At 40.8% G+C, this 19,456-nt stretch overlaps 1 protein-coding gene across 1 annotated transcript in view; it reads left to right on the top strand.

The window, feature by feature from the left end:
* Nucleotides 1–19,456, top strand: part of DNAH6 (dynein axonemal heavy chain 6) — a 265,012-nt gene that overhangs the window by 182,098 nt on the left and 63,458 nt on the right. The window contains exons 58-61 of the mRNA XM_036931141.2: nucleotides 161–228; nucleotides 1,872–2,052; nucleotides 15,100–15,279; nucleotides 19,056–19,289. Coding sequence (XP_036787036.2) covers nucleotides 161–228; nucleotides 1,872–2,052; nucleotides 15,100–15,279; nucleotides 19,056–19,289 — 663 coding nt within the window. The remainder of the gene's footprint in view (nucleotides 1–160; nucleotides 229–1,871; nucleotides 2,053–15,099; nucleotides 15,280–19,055; nucleotides 19,290–19,456) is intronic.

Here is a 19,456-nt window from a genome sequence, read left to right as displayed (position 1 = left end):
AAGACATAGTGTGCTTGGTGTGTGTTGGGTGGGTGATAAGGTTCACAGTTAGCCCTGAGATACATCCACCGTGGCAATGATGAGCTATGTTCTAATAAAGTAAGCCCTTTTTATTAGTCTGAATCTAAGCATTTTTATACACTCTCTGTTCCTCTTCCAGGTGTGCATTAAAGTTACCATCATCAATTTCACCGTAACCAAATCAGGTCTGGAGGATCAGTTGTTAAGGTAAAAAAATGATAATAAACTTTAAAAATTAAAAGGGGAAGGCAAAGATTTCCTAATATTTTGTTTAAAAATTTTGACAAAGAAAAAAATTTAATGTGTGCAAGCCCCACTCATGAACCCTCAATCATAAAAATGACAGTAAATGGCCCAGTTCTTTCCCTCTTTCATCACTTACCACAGCACTGTTTGGTCTTGCCCACAGTCTCCTCAAGGAGATCGGGGATGCATCCTTGATTCTCAGCCATGGCTCAGGCCAGGCCTACAGCCCAGGCCTGCCTCCCCCCCTTCACTGGCACTTCCAGTCTTGGGCAAGTCAGTGAAGCCAGTCTGTCTAAGGCTCCCAGAGACTCACTGTTCTGTGCCTGTGAAAAATACTGGTACTCCCAAATCTATTTTTCCTGTTTCATTTTACCTATATTTATTTACCTCAAAAAAATAAATACCCTCCCTCAGTATATTCTGGGATTGAATCTCCATTTTCCAAAAATGACTACTCTTGTTATCACTAAGGAGTTTAAATCTCATTTTCCTTATTTATTCTAAGAATCTAAAGAATCTACTCTGCCAGCTACTAGCTTCACTTCTGCTAGGCTCACTGCTTTCCAGACAGAGGGGATTTCATCACAGGTTATGGACATGTTCTAAGGATGTGGCTGAACATTCTGCATACCAGTTTATTCCCATGAAGAGCTGAGCATAGCTCTGTCACTAACCTGTCAGCATGTTGGACTGCCTAGGACAAGACGTGCCCTAACAGAAACAGGAAATGTGGAGACTCAGTCACAGAGTTCAGAATCTCCAGGCTGTATTTTATACTCCTCTCTCTTGAAAAAATTCTTTAAACAAATGAATTAGAGGTGATGATTTCTTAGAGTCTTCAGATAATTTTTATAAGTTTCTGAATTCAGCCTGTATTATATGAGGTTATTCTATGAGGCAGCTCATCACAGTGGGTGTGCCCTGGAGCCAGCCCACCCAGGTAGCCATCTTGGGAGTGACCTTCTAGGATCTGTCCACTCATCTGCAAGCTGGAGGTAACCACAGTGCCCACCTCACAGAAGCACTCAATTCAGTAAGAGGATCCACATAAAACTCTTTGCAGGGTGCTTGGCACAGAGCGATGCTTACCACAGATTGGCTCCTGCAAACAGAGTGCTGGGAGCAAATTTTGAAAGGACAAGTGAAGGAAGACATAAGTTCAGATGTACAAGCAGGAGTGGAGTTGGAGGAAAGGGCCCTTTATTAGATGCAGTCAAGATGCATTTCATGGAGGTGGTGGGATATCAGAATCTCCCATGCTGGTATGTAAAGAATGTTCCAGGCACCATTTTCAGCCTGGCATAAGCAAGCATTAGAGACAAATTGAATGATCAGAGAGATCAAGCACTGATCAGGTTTTCCTAAGAAAAAAGAGCAGAAGCTATGGGAATGGTGGAAGGGTGTAGGTTTTGCAATACAAGATAAAGAATCAGAACTAATATGTAATTCAGTAAACAGACACTGTGTAAACCCAGCAAAAGAGAGGCCTTGTGCACTGGAACTTGGCTGGTAGCATTAGTACTCAGCTAAGTAGCAAAGAAAAATAGAAACAACTTTAGGGCACTGATAAACACATAATTTAGTTGTTCAAACTTTGGTTTTAGTGATGTAGTTCGACTTGAGAAACCCGAGTTGGAAGAACAAAGAATCAAGCTCATTGTGAGGATCAACACTGATAAAAATCAGCTAAAAGCTATTGAAGAGAAAATCCTGAGAATGCTCTTTACATCTGAAGGAAATATTCTGGACAATGAAGAACTTATTGACACACTTCAGGATTCAAAGGCAAGTAAAATATTTCTAGTATTTATAGAAAGTGTGTAGCTTCAAAAGTTACAGGTCCTGCAAAGTCTTTTAAAGTAAGAATGGTGGCCACACCTGGGCTGCCAGGAGTGTACACAAGAGTGTGCAGTGTGCTGGCTGGCAGGATGCCCCACCAACCAAAGGAGGAGTAGATGAATTGAAGACAACTGCTCCTCTTATCTTGTCTACATTTTTTTAATAAAGCATATAATGCAGAAAACTAGGACAAAACATAAGTTGAAAGTAATAACACAATTATGTTTTCATTTTAATGTCACCCCCTTCAGGAAACCTCCCCGATATTCCCAGCTGGAATTAATCTCTTCCCCCTCAGAACATCTGTAGCACTTCTCTGAACCTCTATTACAGCACTTGCTTATCTTATGTTGTAGTTACCTAAGTACATGACTTATCTCTTCTGTTAGGTTTTTAAATTCTATGTAGCAGATATCTGTGAAAAGTTCATTTTTATATTCCTTCTCCAAATGCTAACCATAGTGTCTGCATATAATTGGTGCTCAAAAAAATGTGTTGATAATAAGATAAAGTTTTAAATTGAATGTATAATCCTGCACTGAGTTATTTCTCAGATTTAAACCATAATTTTAAAAGTATACTAGGACAACCTTCCAAGACTGACCAAGGAAGAAACAGAAAATCTAAACAGGCCAATTACTAGCAATTAAATTGAATTGGTAATCAAAAAACTACCCAAGGATTAAAGATGGCAGCATGAGAGGTGAGACAGAGGCTTCCTCCCAGAACTGCATATACTACAAAAATAAAATTAACACAACTAATCCTGAAAGAGCAACAAGAAAGAGGACTGCGCCAGACTGCATACACCTGGAGAAAAGAGCAGACCTCACAGAGCAGGGTAATGTACCAAAGCTGTGGCCCAGTGAGACCCAAGCCCTTCCGCCACCCCAGCTCACCAGCGGGAGGAAGAGAAACAGTGGGGAGGGAGTGGATCCCTGGGACAGCTGAATACCTAACTCCAGAGATCTGCTCTGGGAACATAAACCTACATTTCATGGTGCTTTCATGATACTCTTGTGATTAGAGGATTGGAAAGCTCAGACAGTCAGAATTCCTGAAGAGACTGAGATTCCAGTCACTTGTGGAAAGCAGGGATCCATATCCACCTGCTCTGGAACAAAAGAAAGGCAGGTCATCTGAGAGACTTCCTAACAAGGAAGCCCTTAGCAAGAGGGCTGCTAAAGGGGCAAAGATTGCACAGAGCTTACTGCTCAGAAGAAAGGACAGGTAGACAAAATTGTCCAGGTACACCATTCCCAGCAGGTTGGGAGCTTTCGTGATTTCCAGGTGCTCCAGCTCCCTGGCTGGCTACACAGCTCCAAGGACCCCCTCCATGATACACAGCCGACTACACCTTTCTCCCGGCCAGCCCCACCTGGCTCACAAATTAGCAAACCCTACCCTCACGTTAGGCCAGCCAGAGGGAAGATCTGTCTACAGGAACTAAAAATGCAAAGCACAGAGGCTTATACCTGTGTGCTCGGCCCACTGGTTCAGGGACCCGGAACCAGTAAACAGCTCTTTCCTCCCCCCAGACACCAATACCACTCCCCTGTGACCCCTGACATTGCTTTGGGGGCTGAGAAGCTCCAGAGAGTAGAGCTTCTGGACACTAGAGGGCACCATATACAAATATGAAATGCCAAAGGAACCTGGTTCAGAGTAAAATTAATATAATTTCTGAGAAAGATGACATGGACCTCATGACTCTTTCTGAAAGTGAGTTCAAAATAAAAATCATTAACATGCTCATGGAGGTATGGAAAGATATTCAAGAACTTGGGAATGAATTCCAGTCGGAGATCCAATCACTGAAGAGCATGATGGAGGGTATTAAAAGCAGGTTGGATACAGCGGAGGAGACAATAAATGAAATAGAAACTAGAGAAGAGGAATACAAAGAAGCTGAGGCACAGAGAGAAAAAAGGATCTCTAAGAATGAAAGAATATTGAGAGAACTGTGTGACCAATCCAAACGGAACAATATTCACATTATAGTGGTACCAGAAAAAGAAGAGAGAGAGAAAGGGATAGAAAGTGTCTTTGAGAAGGTAGTTGCTGAAAAGTTCCACAATCTGGAGAAGGAGATAGTCTTTCAGGCCATGGAGATCCACAGATCTCCCAATGAAAGGGAACCAAGGAAGAAAACACCAAGACATATAGTAATTAAAATGGTAAAGATCAAGGATAAGGACAGACTGTTAAAAGCACCCAGAGAGAGAAATAAGATCACATACAAAGGAAATCTCATCAGGCTAACATGAGACTTATCAGCAGAAACCTTACAGGCCAGAGGGAGCGGCATGATGCACTTAATGCAATGAAGCAGAAGGGCCTGGAACCAAGATTACTTTATCCAGCAAGATTATCATTTAAATTTGAAGGAGGGATTAAACAATTTCCAGATAAGCAAAAGCTGAGAGAATTTACCTCCCACAAACCATCTCTACAGTGCATTTTCGAGGAGCTTCTATATATGGAAGTGTTCCTAAGGTTTAATAGCTGTCACCATAGGTAATAAAACCACAGTAAAGAAAGTAGAACAGCTACTTACTAAGCAAATACAAAATTAAATTAACTGACCCCAAAGTCAATCAAGGGATAGACAAGGAGTACAGAATATGATACCTAATATATAAAGAATGGAGGAGGAAGAAAAAGGAAGAGAAAAAGAAAAGAATTGTTAGATTGTGTTTGTAATAGCATATTAAGTGAGTTAAGTTAGACTCTTAGATAGTAAGGAAGTTAAACTTGAATCTTTGGTAACCACAAATCTAAAGTCTGCAATGGCAATAAGTACATACCTATCGATAATCACCTTAGTGTAATGGTCTGAATGCACCGATCAGAAGACATAGAGTCACTGAATGGATAAAAAAACAAGACCCATCTATATGCTGCCTACCGGAGACTCACTTTAAACCCAAAGACATACACGAATAAAAGTCAACAGATGGAAAAAGATATTTTATGCAACTAATAGAAAAAAAGCAGGAGTTGCAGTACTTGTACCAGACAAAATAGACTTCAAAACAAAGAAAGTCACAAGACACAAAGAAGGACATTACATAATGATAAAGGGGTCAATCCAAAAAGAAGATATACCATTATAAATATCTATGCTCCCAACTCAGGAGCACCTACATATGTTAAACAAATACTAACTGAATTAAAAGGGGAAATAGAATGCAATGCATTCATTCTAGGAGACTTGAACACTCCACACACCCTGAAGGACAGATCAAACAGACAGAAAATAAGTAAGGACACAGAGGCACTGAACAACACATTAGAACAGATGGACCTAACACACATCTACAGAACTCTACACCCAAAAGCATAATACACATTCTTCTCAAGTGCACATGGAACATTTTCAAAAATAGATCATATACAAGGCCACAAACAGAGCCTCAGTAAATTCAAAAAGATTGAAATTGTACCAACCAGTTTCTCAGACCACAAAGGTATGAAACTAGAAATAAATTACACAAAGAAAATGAAAAATCCCACAAACACATGGAGGCTTCACAACATGCTCCTAAATAACCAAAGGATCAATGACCAAATAAAAACAGAGATCAAGCAATATATGGAGACAAATGACAAAAATAATTCAACACCACAAAATCTGTGAGACGCAGCCAAGGCCATGCTGAGAGGAAAGTATATTGCAATGCAGGCCTACCTCAGGAAAGAAGAACAATCCCAAATGAGCAATCTAAACTCACAATTAATGAAACTAGAAAAGGAAGAACAAATGAGGCCCATAGTCAGTAGAAGGAGGTACATAATAAAGATTACAGCAGAAATAAATAAAATTGAGAAGAATAAAACAGTAGAAAGAATCAATGGAAGCAAGAGCTGGTTCTTTGAGAAAATAAACAAAATAGATAAACCCTTAGCCACACTTATCAAGAAAAACACAGATTCTACACACATAAACAGAATCAGAAATGAGAAAGGAAAAATCACTATAGACACCACAGAAATACAAAGAATTATTAGAGAATACTATGAAAAATTATATGCTAACAAACTGAATAACCTAGAATAAATGGATAACTTTCTAGAAAAATGCAACCTTCCAAGGCTGACCAAGGAAGAAACAGAAAATCTGAACAGACCAATTACCAGCAACAAACTTGAACTGGTAATCAAAAAACTCCCTAAGAACAAAACCTCTGGTCCAGATGGCTTCACCGCTGAATTTTGTCAAACATTTACTGAAGACTTAATACCCATCCTCCATAAAGTTTTCCAAAGATTAGAAGAACAGGGAATACTTCCAAAGTCTTTCTATGAAGCCAGCATCACTCTAACACCAAACCAGGCAAAGAACCACAAAAAAGAAAATTACAGACCAATATCCCTGATAAACTTAGATGCAAAAATACTCAACAAAATATTAGCAAACCGAATTCAAAACTACATCAAAAACAGCATCCATCATGATCAAGTAGGATTTATTCCAGGGATGTAAGGATGGTAAAACATTTGAAAATACATCAACATCATACACCACATCAACAAAAAGGACAAAAACCACATGATCATCTCCATAGATGCTGAAAAAGCATTTGACAAAATTCAACATCCATTCATGATAAAAACTCTCAACAAAATGGGTATAGAGGGCAAGTACCTCAACATAATAAACGCCATATATGACAAAACCACATGCAACATCATACTTAACAGGGAGAAGCTGAAAGCTTTTCCTTTAAGATTGGGAACAAGACAAGGATGCCCACTTTCCCCACTTCTATTCAACATAGTTCTGGAGTTCCTCCCCATGGCACTCAGACAACACAAAGAAATAAAAGGCATCCAGATTGGCAAGAAGAAGTTAAAGTGTCCCTCTTTGCAGGTTACATGATATTGTACATAAAAAAAACCCTAAAGAATCCACTCCAAAACTACTAGGTCTAATATCTGAATTCAGCAAAGATGCAGGATAGAAAATTAATACACAGTAATCTGTGGCAGTCCTATACACTAACAATGAACTAGCAGAGAGAGAAATCAGGAAAACAATTCCATTCACAATTGCATCAAAAAGAATAAAATACCTAGGAATAAAGGAAGTGAAAGACCTATACTCTGAAAACTACAAGACACTCATGAAAGAAATTAAAGAAGATACCAATAAATAGAAACACATCCCGTGTTCTTTGATAGGAAGAATTAATATTGTCAAAATGGCCATCCTGCCTAAAGCAATCTATAGATTCAATGCCATTCCTATCAAAATACCAACAGCAATCTTCAATGAACTAGAGAAAATCATTCTAAAATTCATATGGAACCACAAAAGACCTCGAATAGCCAAAATAATTCTGAGAAGAAAGAATAAAGCTGGGGGATTATGTTCCCCAACTTCAAGCTCTACTACAAAGCCACAGTAATCAAGACAATTTGGTCCTGGCACAAGAACAGACCCATAGACGAATGGAACAGAAGAGAGTCCTGATATAAACCCAACCATATATGGTCAATTAATATATGATAAAGGAGCCATGGACATACAATGGGGAAATGACAGCCTCTTCAACAAATGGTGTTGGCAAAACTAGACACGTGCAAGAGAATGAAACTGGATTATTGTTTAACCCCATACACGAAAGTAAACTCGAAATGGATTAAAGACTTGAATGTAAGTCATGAAACCATAAAAATCTTAGAACACAACATAGGCAAACATCTCCTGAATATAAGCATGAGCAACTTCTTCCTGAACGCAACTCCTCAAGCAAGGGAAACAAAAGCAAAAATGAACTCATTGGACAACATCAAACTAAAAAGATTCTATACAGCAAAGGACAACATCAACAGAACAAAAAGGCGTCCTACAGTATGTGAGAATATATTTGTAAATGACATATCTGACAAGGGATTAACATCCAAAATATATAAAGAACTTACACACCTCAACACCCAAAAAGCAAATAACCTGATCAACAAATGGGCAGAAGATATGAAGAGACAGTTCTCCAAAGAAAAAATTCAGATGGCCAACAGACACATAAAAAGATGTTCCAAATCACTAATCATCAGGGAAATGCTAATTAAAACCACAATGAGATATCTCTTCACACCAGTAAGGGCAGCCAGCATCGAAAAGACTAAGAAAAACAAATGTGTTGGCAAGGATGCAGAGAAAGGGGAACCCTCCTACACTGCTGGTTGGAATGTAAGCTAGTTCAACCATTGTGGAAAGCAGTGTGGAGGTTCCTCAAAAAACTAAAAATAGAAATACCATTTGACCCGGGAATCTCACTCCTTGGAATTTACCAAAGAATACAACTTCTCAGATTCAAAAAGGCATATTCACCCCTTTGTTTATCACAGCACTTTTTACAATAGCCAAGATATGGAAGCAACCTAAGTGTCCATCTGTACATGAATGGATAAAGAAGATGTGGTACATATGCACAATGGAAAACAATTCGGCCATAAGAAAGAAACAAATCCTACCATTTGCAACAACATGGATGGAGATGGAGGACATTATGCTCAGTGAAATAAGCCAGGCAGAGAAAGACAAATGTCAAATGATTTCCCTCATTTGTGGAGTACAACAATGAAGCAAAACTGAAGGAACAAAATAGCAGCAGACTCAGAGACTCTAAGAATGAACTAGTGGTTATGAAAGGGGAAGGCTGTGGGAGGGCAGGTGAGGAGGGAAGGAAAAGGGGATTGAGGGGTATTATGTTTAGTACACATGGTGTGGGGGAACATGGGGAGAGCAGTGTAGCACAGAGAACACATGTAGTGTATCTGTGGCATCTTACTACACTGATGGACAGTGACTGCATTGGGGTGTGGGTGGGGACTTGATAATATGGGTAAATGTAGTAACCACATTGGTTTTTTCATGTGAAACCTTCATAAGAGTGTACATGAATCATACCTTAATAAAAAAAAAAAAAGAAAAACTACCCAAGAAGAAACTCTGGACCAGTTGGATTCATTGCTGAATTTTATCAGACATTTAGAGAAGACATAATACCCATTCTCCTTAAAGTTTTCCAAAGAATAGAAGAGGAAGGAATACTTCCAAAGTCATTCTATGAAGCCAGCATCACAGTAATACCAAAACCAGGCAAAGACACCACAAAAAAAGAAAACCACAGACCAATATCCCTGATGAACGTAGATGCAAAAATACTCGACAAAATATTAGCAAACTGAATTTAAAAATACATCAAGAGGATCATACACCATGAACAAGTGGGCTTCATCTCAGGGATGAAAGGACTGTACAACATTCGAAAATCCATCAACATCCCCACCACATCAACAAAAAGGACAAAAAAACACATGATCACCTCTATAGATGCTGAAAAAGCATTCGACAAAATTCAACACCCATTCATGATAAAATCTCTCAACAAAATGGGTATAGAGGGCAAGTACCTCAACATAATAAAGGCCATATATGAGAAACACACAGCCAACATCAGAGTTAACAGCAAGAAGCTGAAATCTTTTCCCCTAAGATCAGGAACAACACAAGGATGCCCACTCTCCCTGCTTTTATTCAACATAATAGTGGAAGTCCTAGCAACGGCAGTCAGACAACACAAAGAAGTAAAAGGCATCCAGATTGGTAAGGAAGAAGTCAAGCTGTCACTGTTTGCAGATGACATGATATTGTGCATTAAGAATGCACTCCAAAACTACTAGATCTAATATCTGAATTCAGCAAAGTTGCAGGATACAAAATTAATATACAGAAATATGCTGCATTCCTATACACTAATGATGAACTAGCACAAAGAGAAATCAGGAAAACAATTCCATTCACAATTGCATCATAAAGAATAAAATACCTAGGAATAAACCTAACCAAGGAAGTGAAAGACCTACCCTGAAAACTACAAGACACTCTTGAGAGAAATTAAAGAGGACACTAATAAATGGAAATTTATACCATGCTCTTGGGTAGGAAAAATTAACATTGTCAAAATGGCCATCCTGCCTAAAGCAATCTACAGATTCAATATAATCCCTATCAAAATACTGACAGCATTCTTCAACAAACTGGAACAAATAGTTCTAAAATTCATATGGAACCACAAAAACCCGAATAGCTAAAGCAATCCTAAGAAGGAAGAATAAAGTTGGGGGGACCTCACTTCCCAGCTTCAAGCTCTACTAAAAAACCACAATAATCAAGACAATTTGGTACTGGCAAAAGAAAAGACCCATAGTCCAGTGGAACAGAGTAGAGAGTCCAGATATTAACCCAAACATATATGGTCAGTTAATATACAATCAAGGAGCCATGGATATACAATTGGGAAATGACAGCCTCTTCAACAGCTGGTGTTGGCAAAACTGGACAGCTACATGTAAGAGAATGAAACTGAATTACTGCCCAACTCCATACACAAAAGTAAACTTGAAATGGATCAAAGACCTAAATGTAAGTCATGAAACCATAAAACTCTCAGAAGAAAACATAGGCAAACTCTCTTGGACATAAACACAAACAACTTCTTCATGAACATATCTCCCTGGGCAAAGGAAACAAAAGCAAAAATGAACAAGTGGGACTATATCAAACTAAAAAGCTTCTGTACAGCAAAGGACACCATCAGTATAACAAAAAGGCATCCTACAGTATGGGAGAATATATTCATAAATGACATATCTGATAAAGGGTTGATATCCAAAATATATAAAGAGCTCATGCACCTCAACAAACAAAAAGCAAATAAGCCAATTAAAAAATGGGCAGAGGAGCTGAACAGACACTTCTCCAAAGAAGAACTTCAATAGCCAACAGGCACATGAAAAGATGCTCCACATCGCTAATCATCAGAGATATGCAAATTAAAACCACAATGAGATATCACCTCACACCAGTTAGGATGGCCAGCTTCTAAAAGACAAACAACAAATGTTGGCAAGGATGTGGATAAAGGGAAACCCTCCTACACGGTTGGTGGGAATGTAAAATAGTTCAACCATTGTGGAAAGCAGTATGGAGGTTCCTCAAAAAGCTCAAAATAGAAATACCATTTGACCCAGGAATTTCACTTCTAGGAATTTACCCTAAGAATGCAGGAGTGCATATTCAAAAAGACATATGCACCCCTATGTTTATCACAGCACTATTTACAATAGACAAGAAATGGAAGCAACCTAAGTGTCCATCAGTAGATGAATGGATAAAGAAGATGTGGTACATATACACAATGGAATGTTATTCAGCCATAAGAAGAAAACTAATCCTACCATTTGCAACAACATGGATGGAGTAGAGGGTATTATGCTCAGTGAAATAAGCCAGACAGAGAAAGACAAGTACCAAATGATTTCACTCATCTGTGGAGTTTAAGAACAAAGAAAAAACTGAAGGAACAAAACAGCAGCAGACTCACAGAACCCAAGAATGGACTAACAGTTACCAAAGGGAAAGGGACTGGGGAGGATGGGTGGGAAGGGAGGGATAAGGGGAAAAAGGGGCATTAAGATTAGCAGACATAATGTAGGTAGGGGGCCCTGGGAAGGCAGTATACCAGAGAAGACAAGTAGAGATTTTATAGCATCTTACTACGCTGATGGACAGTGACTGTAATGGGGTATGTGGTGGGGACTTGATTATGGGGGGAGTCTAGTAACCATAATGTTGCTCATGTAATTGTATATTAATGATACCAAAATTTTTTTAAAAGTGTCCTAGAAACACAACCTATAAAGTGACTTCCATCCATTCATGAGAAACCAAATAATCTACTAAAAAATTCCCTTTGACAGAGTACATAAGGTTATACTCTTTGCCTCTCATTGATGTCAGAAATAGTTTACTACTTTATATTCGACATTCTCTTGGGATCTCAGTATTGAAACAATAATAAACAAGTGATACATGTCTCCCAGAAGTTGGTTGTTAACCTATTTAATTTTCATTTTTCTATTGAAGTTTTGTATGCAAATTGTTTAAAGAATGAAATATTTCTACAAGGTTTGTTACGAAAAATCAATTTCCCTGCCTTCTCTGCACCTACCACCATTATCCACCCCCAACTCTGCATAGAGACAACTGTTTTCATCTCTTTTTGTCTAGGTTAATTTGGGTCTTTACATATTTTCTCTAAATAACAGACTCAAATTACTACTTCTTGGATTTTTCTTTTATACATTAACTATTGTCTATACTGCTACAATACATACACACACCCTTCCTGTCTGCCACTGTATGCTAATTATAGTTAAACCTTCAGTGTTTACATTTCCTGGAAGTGTGAAGATCCAGACACAAGTATTATGGGAAGCTGAAAACAAGAGAAGGGCTAGGGTCTCAGTATCCAGTGCATATACATTTATCCAACATCTGTTTTCAGTATGGTACCTGGCTGTCAAGTATGCCTGTCATACTTCCATCAAAAATATGCTCTCTTTTAATTTTCCCATGAATAAAACTTCTGTTTTTCTGCTAGGGTGAGAAAAGGACACTATATGTCTGGGTGGTGTCAGGGAGATGACATGGGGGTCTGCCAGTCCATTCTCATTTCAGGCCCTTCCCACTTCTGGTGGTGCTGGATGTCACTAATTCCTAATCTTTTGAGGGCACTTCTCTTTTATAAAGTGGGTGAGTTCTTGGGTTTCCCCTTTGCCAGTTTACGAATCCATTTTCCTGGGTCTACTAAGTCATGTTAAATAATAAAAATTCAAGTGAGAAAAGTTCAAGAACAAAATAGCTTTATTCAACGATTTGGGCAGCATCCCATTTAACAATAGGAAGGAACCCAGCTGAGCTGTAGAAAAGGAAAGGTTTATAAGAAACAGAAATGAGACAGAAAATGGATATTATTAGCAAAGACTGTACTGTTTCAGGCAAGGTCACCTTCCTAAGGGAAAAGTAGTGATCTATGGACCAGTTAATTTACTGCTGTTGACCAGGTGATTCCATGTTGACTGGTTAAAGGTGACATTCCAGGGGGAACTGAAATTGCAACTAAGTTAGGTATTAAGTTCTTAAGTCTTGGTTTGCTGATGTGGGACTTAGCATGAGTGACTCCATTTTGGGCCTGTTGTTTCTTTTTCAACAGTTATTACCATTCTTCTGTCTGCTTTCTAGTTCTCAAATTTTTATTGCTATTTCCTCTTCCATTTCTCCTATTTTCGTGGTTTTGCACTATTTTTTTAATTCCTTTACTATAATTTTATCTTGGTTTTGGTGGGGTAAAAAGGTAGATATGTGTTCTGACTGCCTTCTTTATCTGCAAGCTGGTTTCTTTATCTATTTGTAAGGTGGGCCTGGAGACATCCTTTCTATAGAGATAGGACTGACTGCTCCTGGGCTGCACTTCCTGCCACTTCCTGCCTAGAGTTTATACTCCCCTAAACTCCCAGAGCCCTTATTTTAAAATGTATGTCATATTCTTTAACCACTGCAGAAGCCTCAAGTCTCTAGGGCATAATATCCATAAGTAGTTACTAAACTCAACTGAGGTGTATAGTCTTCCAATATTCTCTGGCAAAGAGAAGAAAATGGGCACTTTGCTTTCTCTGGAGCCCTGGGTTCTGCATCACCAGGGCCTCAAGCTCCCCAAGGAATAAAAGCTTGCTTGCAGGTGGGTCTCCATGATTCAACTGCTCCCATATCAACTTGCTTTTTTCTACTCATATGTAAAAGCTTTAGCAGAGTCCACTATTGAGACTGAGGTTTCCCACTCAACTCTACCCTTCCCTGTCCCCTCAGGTTCCTAAAGGGTCAATGCAGGGAGTTGAGTCTTTGATTCCTGAACACAGGTCTGCACTAAGTCCCTCCCTCCCTTTCCTGGTAGACTGGGGTGGACAGTCTTGATGTAGCCACTAGCCACATGTGGCTACTGAGCATTTGAAATGCAGCTGATCTGAATTAAGATGTGTTGGTGGTATAAAATACAACCAGATTTCAAAAGATCCAAAAAAGAAAGTTAAAATATCTCAGTAATTTTTATATGTATGATATATTGATATAATCAGTATGTATTGGGTTATTAGGGTTATATAAAATGTATTTTTTAATTGTTTTTACTTATTTCTCCTTACTTTTACGAAACTTAGAAAAGTTAGAATTGTATGTGTGGCTCTCCTTATGTTTTTGTTGGGCAGAAAGCTGATGCCCCCCTTTAGCTGTCCCTCCAGTGGAGCGAATGCTGAGCAGCAGTTCCCAGAGTGGCATTCCATGGTCCCTGCCCTACACCCTTGACCCTCTAGAGACAAAGGATCTCCCAACCCGAGGATATCCATAGCTGAAAAAAGTGGGAAGTGGGGGGAGGAAGACAGGAACAGACAACAATATACAGGGATTGAGGGAGAAGCCTGCTGGCTGAAAGGCCCCCCAGAGCCACAGACCCCAACTACAGAAAACCAGAAGCACAGCAAAGACCCTGAAAATGTCTCCAACTTCCTTAGGTTTATAGGACTTCACCAGCAACAGCTTCTATCCCCAGGTTTCTTTATGTCTACACCTGACAGTGCTAGGGAAATAAACAGGAAAACGTTTCATGTCCACTGTTACTCCAAAGTGCCATGTGATACCTGTTCTGTCCAGCCTCCCTCTACCCACCATTTCTGGGCAGTCTCACGGGTGTCCCCTCTCCCTGTGACATCTTCTCTCATTATGTGAACACTGGGTCATTTCAGGACTGCTCATGAGAAAATCAGGGAGCCACTGGAGTACGGTGTCAGTGTTTCCACTTCAGAAGTAACTCAGATTCTAGTCTCAGAGAAGTACTGCTCCAGTTTCCTCGGGGCTACTTGTATTGCCTAGATCCCCTTGCCGAATCCTAACTGAAAGAAAGGAGTTCAGCTCAGTCAGAAGGTCACTGAGTCCTGAGACAGGGACTGTATCTGGGCACCCCCTTTTTATTATAAATGCTAATTCATCAAATCCTTATTTCTTTCCTAGAGCTAAACTGGATATGTCCAAAAATCCCAGCATGTTTTGGAAATATGTCCTTAAAAGGTTGTTTTTTTATGTTAATTCAGATTACTTCTGGTGCCATTAAATCCAGGCTGAAGGAAGCAGAGTCCACTGAACTGATGATAAACGTTGCTCGTGAGAAGTATCGCCCAGTAGCCACTCAAGGCTCTGTTATGTACTTTGTTATTGCAAGCCTCTCAGAAATTGATCCTATGTATCAATATTCTCTGAAATATTTTAAACAGGTAAGTGTGTTGTTACTGTTCTTGTTAATGAAATCTTTCTGGCTTCCCTTTAAACCTTGTTGAGTTTCTTCTTGCCTCAGACAAGTCAGAGTCTTTATTATTGGGTAAAATCCTCCAGGAGTTTGGGTTTACATGTTTGGCTCAAGAGCAACTCCACCTGCTGTGTCCTGAAACACTCGGGTGCCCAGGATGCACAGAACACTCCATAAAGGAAGAAAAGGAAGATTTTCTCTTGGTTTCCATGACTAATGAGCTTGCTTGTTTTCCTTCTTTGCCTGCCTTTCTTTTTTTCTTTAAAGAGTCACTGCTCTATGCTCTTTCTTTATACTTTCTTTACAGTAATCCAGCTTCCCTTCCACTGTTATGGTTTTGTGGGTCTCTGTCAGCACCGACCTTTAGCAAATTGGTTTCTGTGCCCTCTTTTTTTCCCGAACTGTACACCAGGCTCTCCCCCCACCCACTGGCTTCCTTGAGTTCTTGAGTGTGCCTTCATGTCCTTTCCTTTGTGCCTTCCGCCTTCCACCACATTCTTGTCTTATTGTGGCCTCTCACTTGATCTCACAGTCACAATTGCATTTCATCTGATTCCCAAGAGCAGTATATTTTCACCCCTCCTCCCGTGTGGCAGCATCCAGTGTCTCCCAAAAGCAAATTCAGTGTCACAAAACTCTGGCGAACGATGTCAATTTACCCGAAGATTTTCAGAGGAGACAGAGTGTTCGCATCACTTATTACACAGCACAACTTGCCAAACTCCCCAGGAGCCCCATCTGTTCACCTCCAGAGTCTCTCCCAGCTACCAGTGGCCTCTTCCTCTCAGGCCACCCCACTCTCGGCCTCACTGGCTCAGTTTTCCTATCTACCAGTTCCCACTCCCTCTTGTCTATATTGTTTCCTTTTCTGGGCACAGCAGCTTAGCCTCTCACTTCTCTAATCATCTGTGCTCATACTCACAACACAACTCCACAAAGGCCTCTCCATACGCATCATTTGCAGTAGAAAACAGTGGAGAAGCACAGATGCCTCGTGTTTGCCCACAACACACCTATACTTCCTGCTATAAGCTGCTGTCCCTTCAGTGGTGCTGGATCTACATTGCAGGCCAGCCAGCCCGGCTGGCTTCAGAACACCACTCCACACACCTGGGCACCTGAGTGAAGTTTTCAGATATTGCCCATCAAACACATTCACACTCCAAAGCCACATCCAACCTGCCCACATTTTATCTCTCTAGCCACATTTCCCACTGCTCCGCAACAGCCAAACTGATCCGTCCCTAGACTCACTGGATACTTTTACATCAGGGCTCCCTCCCACTTGAAATGCCACCTTCTCCAGCACAGTCTGTCGCAGCGGCTACAGTCATCTGGAGGCTTAACTAGGCTGAATGTCCAAAATGCCTCACTCACATGTCTCAGCTGTAGACAGTGGTCTTTAGCCTCTCTGAGTGGCTTTGGCATCTCACAACATGGCAGCTGGTTTCCAAGAGGGCACCTCCCAAAAGCAGGAGTTCTAAGAAGTCAAGGCAGAAGCCGCAAGGCTTCTTCTGATGTAGCCTTGGTCTACCAAGTTAGGTCTAACCCAGAGTCAAGGGGAGGGGACGTAGATTCCACTTCTCAATGGTAGGAGTAGCGGTCAATTTCCATCAGTCTTTCATCCAACATTTGCGGTGCCTCATGCGGCACTGACACCACATGGCCTTGGGTGGCGGGCCTCTCTCTCCCACTGGAGTCTGACCTCCCAGAAGCCTCGCGCCTCCCTGTCTCCCACCGTGGGGCTTCACACCACCTAATACCTCAGCTGTGTTTCATGAATGAAGAGTTTGTTTCCCTCTTCCCATTAAAAAAGCAGTTAAAATATTCAAACAATTTTTATGACACTAGACCAAGCTTAGATTTTTTTTCTGTAAAAGTCTTATTAATACCCTTGGTATTGTTAGGAGTAAAGCAACAAAAAGACCTTTAGGAGAGGATGGAAATGAAGAACTGAGAAAAATGAGGGTCATGTTTAGACATACCTAGGCCCTCTGCCCCAAGATGTGCTTTTGCGCTGGCCTCTGAAAGCCATTTGCTTTGGGATCAAATCAGTTCCTAAAGCAGGAGTTTGTCACTCTCACAGCTCTGCTCCCTTCCTTGAGTTGGTAGACATTGAACAAGCAAGGTAAGGGAGTAGTAAATCCTTGAATTCCCACCTAAAAGACTTCAGTAACACTTTCTCATCCTGGGTATTTCAGAATTCATGCTTTTCAAGGTTTTAAAACCTTCTTCAAGAAATAAAAATGAAGATGCTCTGAAAATATCTTGGCCTGATAGAAGATGAGTCATCAAAACCCTGAAGGTTTGCTATTTGGAAGGAAAATTAGAAACCCAAACGTATTTGTAAGCGATAGCCCTGACCAGGACATTCTCTACCTAACTCATCCATAATTCCATTTCACACTGAGATATTTTTTAAAATATTTTATTTTGGCACCAAACGTATTGCATCTTCACTCGATTTTAATCTCTGTGCTTCTCCTCAGGATGCTAAAGGAAGCTTGATCCTCTTGTCTTCTGAGTGTGTTCAAGTAACATTTCCATTACCCTCGGTTGACCAACCTTTGGGGAGAATTAACAAGGGCTTATTCAATTCTCTAAAATAAATGTATGCTTCTTCCGCACTTGGTGAATGTTGGGGAATGGAGGACCCACCCTTCTGTGAAGAGAGCGACACAGTCAGGCTCTTTATTCCCTTTGTGCTCCGTCGTGTTAGCAGGAGGGGTGGGCACAAGGCAGGCCTGCACGAAGGCAGTGCTGCATCTTTAAAGAGGAGGAGAACACACATCCTGGCCCTGATCTGCACTGTGGGTCAGCTGGCTTCCATTTCCAGCCTGTGTTGGTCAGTCTGACCGCCCCATGAGCAGTGCATCTGGATCCCTCTCAAGGTGGCCCAGGGACTGCACAGGCCCTGCCTCAGTGGCACCTTTGACCTGGTGCTACAGATCCTGAGACTGCAGCCCCTTGCCCATCCTGTCCTCTTGAGGCATCCCCCTCTGCTGCACTTCCTTACACCATGACTTCCAGGCAGGTCTGAGAGTTCAGGATTTGCTCAGCTTCCTCACATAGCTTGGGGCTCTTTGGAATTTGGGGTCTTTCTACCTTGCTGCTTGAAAGTTGCAGGAAAGGGATAGGGCTGCTCTGACCCTCTCATGCTAAGCCCTTGAGGCCACCCTCTCTGCTGCCTTCCCAGTGTCCTTGTAATCGGAGGCCCTCTGGAGGGCCTGCCCTCAAAATTTCCAGGTAGGAAGCAGGGTGGAAGTCTCCTTTAAAATTGCTTCCACTTAAATTGCAAAGCAAATTCTAGCCCATTCTTCCCACAGCCTAAGAATTATCTTGTGGGAGAGCCAAGAAGGGTCCATGACCTTACCATGGCCTCACTTCCCTCACCCCAACCTGATTGCCAAATCTGATTTGATAATATGAAAAACTGGTTTCTGTCAGCTCACTTCCATTTCCTAATGTTTTCTGTCTCACATCAAGATGATGCCTTCTGAATGCTGTCAAGAGTTTAGGCATGGTCCACTTCTGAAAAATGGAGAGAGGAAGGGGAGTGCAGAAAATAAATATCAGCATCAATTTGGGATGATTTCTGGACTTCTTCATAGTACAGTATTCACTTCCTGTGCTGCTATTTACTTACTGAATACAGGACAGGGGTGGGGATGGAGGAGCAAGGATTTTTTTCTCCACAGAAAATGAATTAAATCAGTGACATTGATAGAACTCTTTTCCACACAGTTATTCAATACAACAATTGAAACTTCTGTAAGGGCAGATCATCTGCAGCAGCGCCTGGAAATACTACTGGAACAAACCCTCCTCACTGCTTATGTCAACGTTTCAAGAGGACTTTTTGAACAACATAAACTCATCTACAGCTTTATGCTCTGTGTTGAGATCATGCGTCAGCAAGGAAACTTAACAGACGCTGAATGGGATTTCTTTCTCCGAGGTTCTGCAGGGTTAGAAAAGGTACCTGTTTCAAGTTTGGACTGTAAATGTTATTCTATTTAGAGCCCACAAGCACCTCGCAATGTTCCATGGTGGCTGAAGGTTGTACATTTGGTTGTCCCAGTGGGGAGGGCACTGGAGGGTCAGGAGGCCCTGGCTACAGCTTAGCTCTGTCTCCAGTGGCTGTG

Source organism: Manis pentadactyla, chromosome 2, assembly GCF_030020395.1.
Source record: "Manis pentadactyla isolate mManPen7 chromosome 2, mManPen7.hap1, whole genome shotgun sequence".
Classification (NCBI taxonomy): Eukaryota; Metazoa; Chordata; class Mammalia; order Pholidota; family Manidae; genus Manis; species Manis pentadactyla.
The sequence above is the reverse complement of the archived record's forward strand: the minus strand, read 5'-3'. Positions and strand labels throughout refer to the sequence as shown.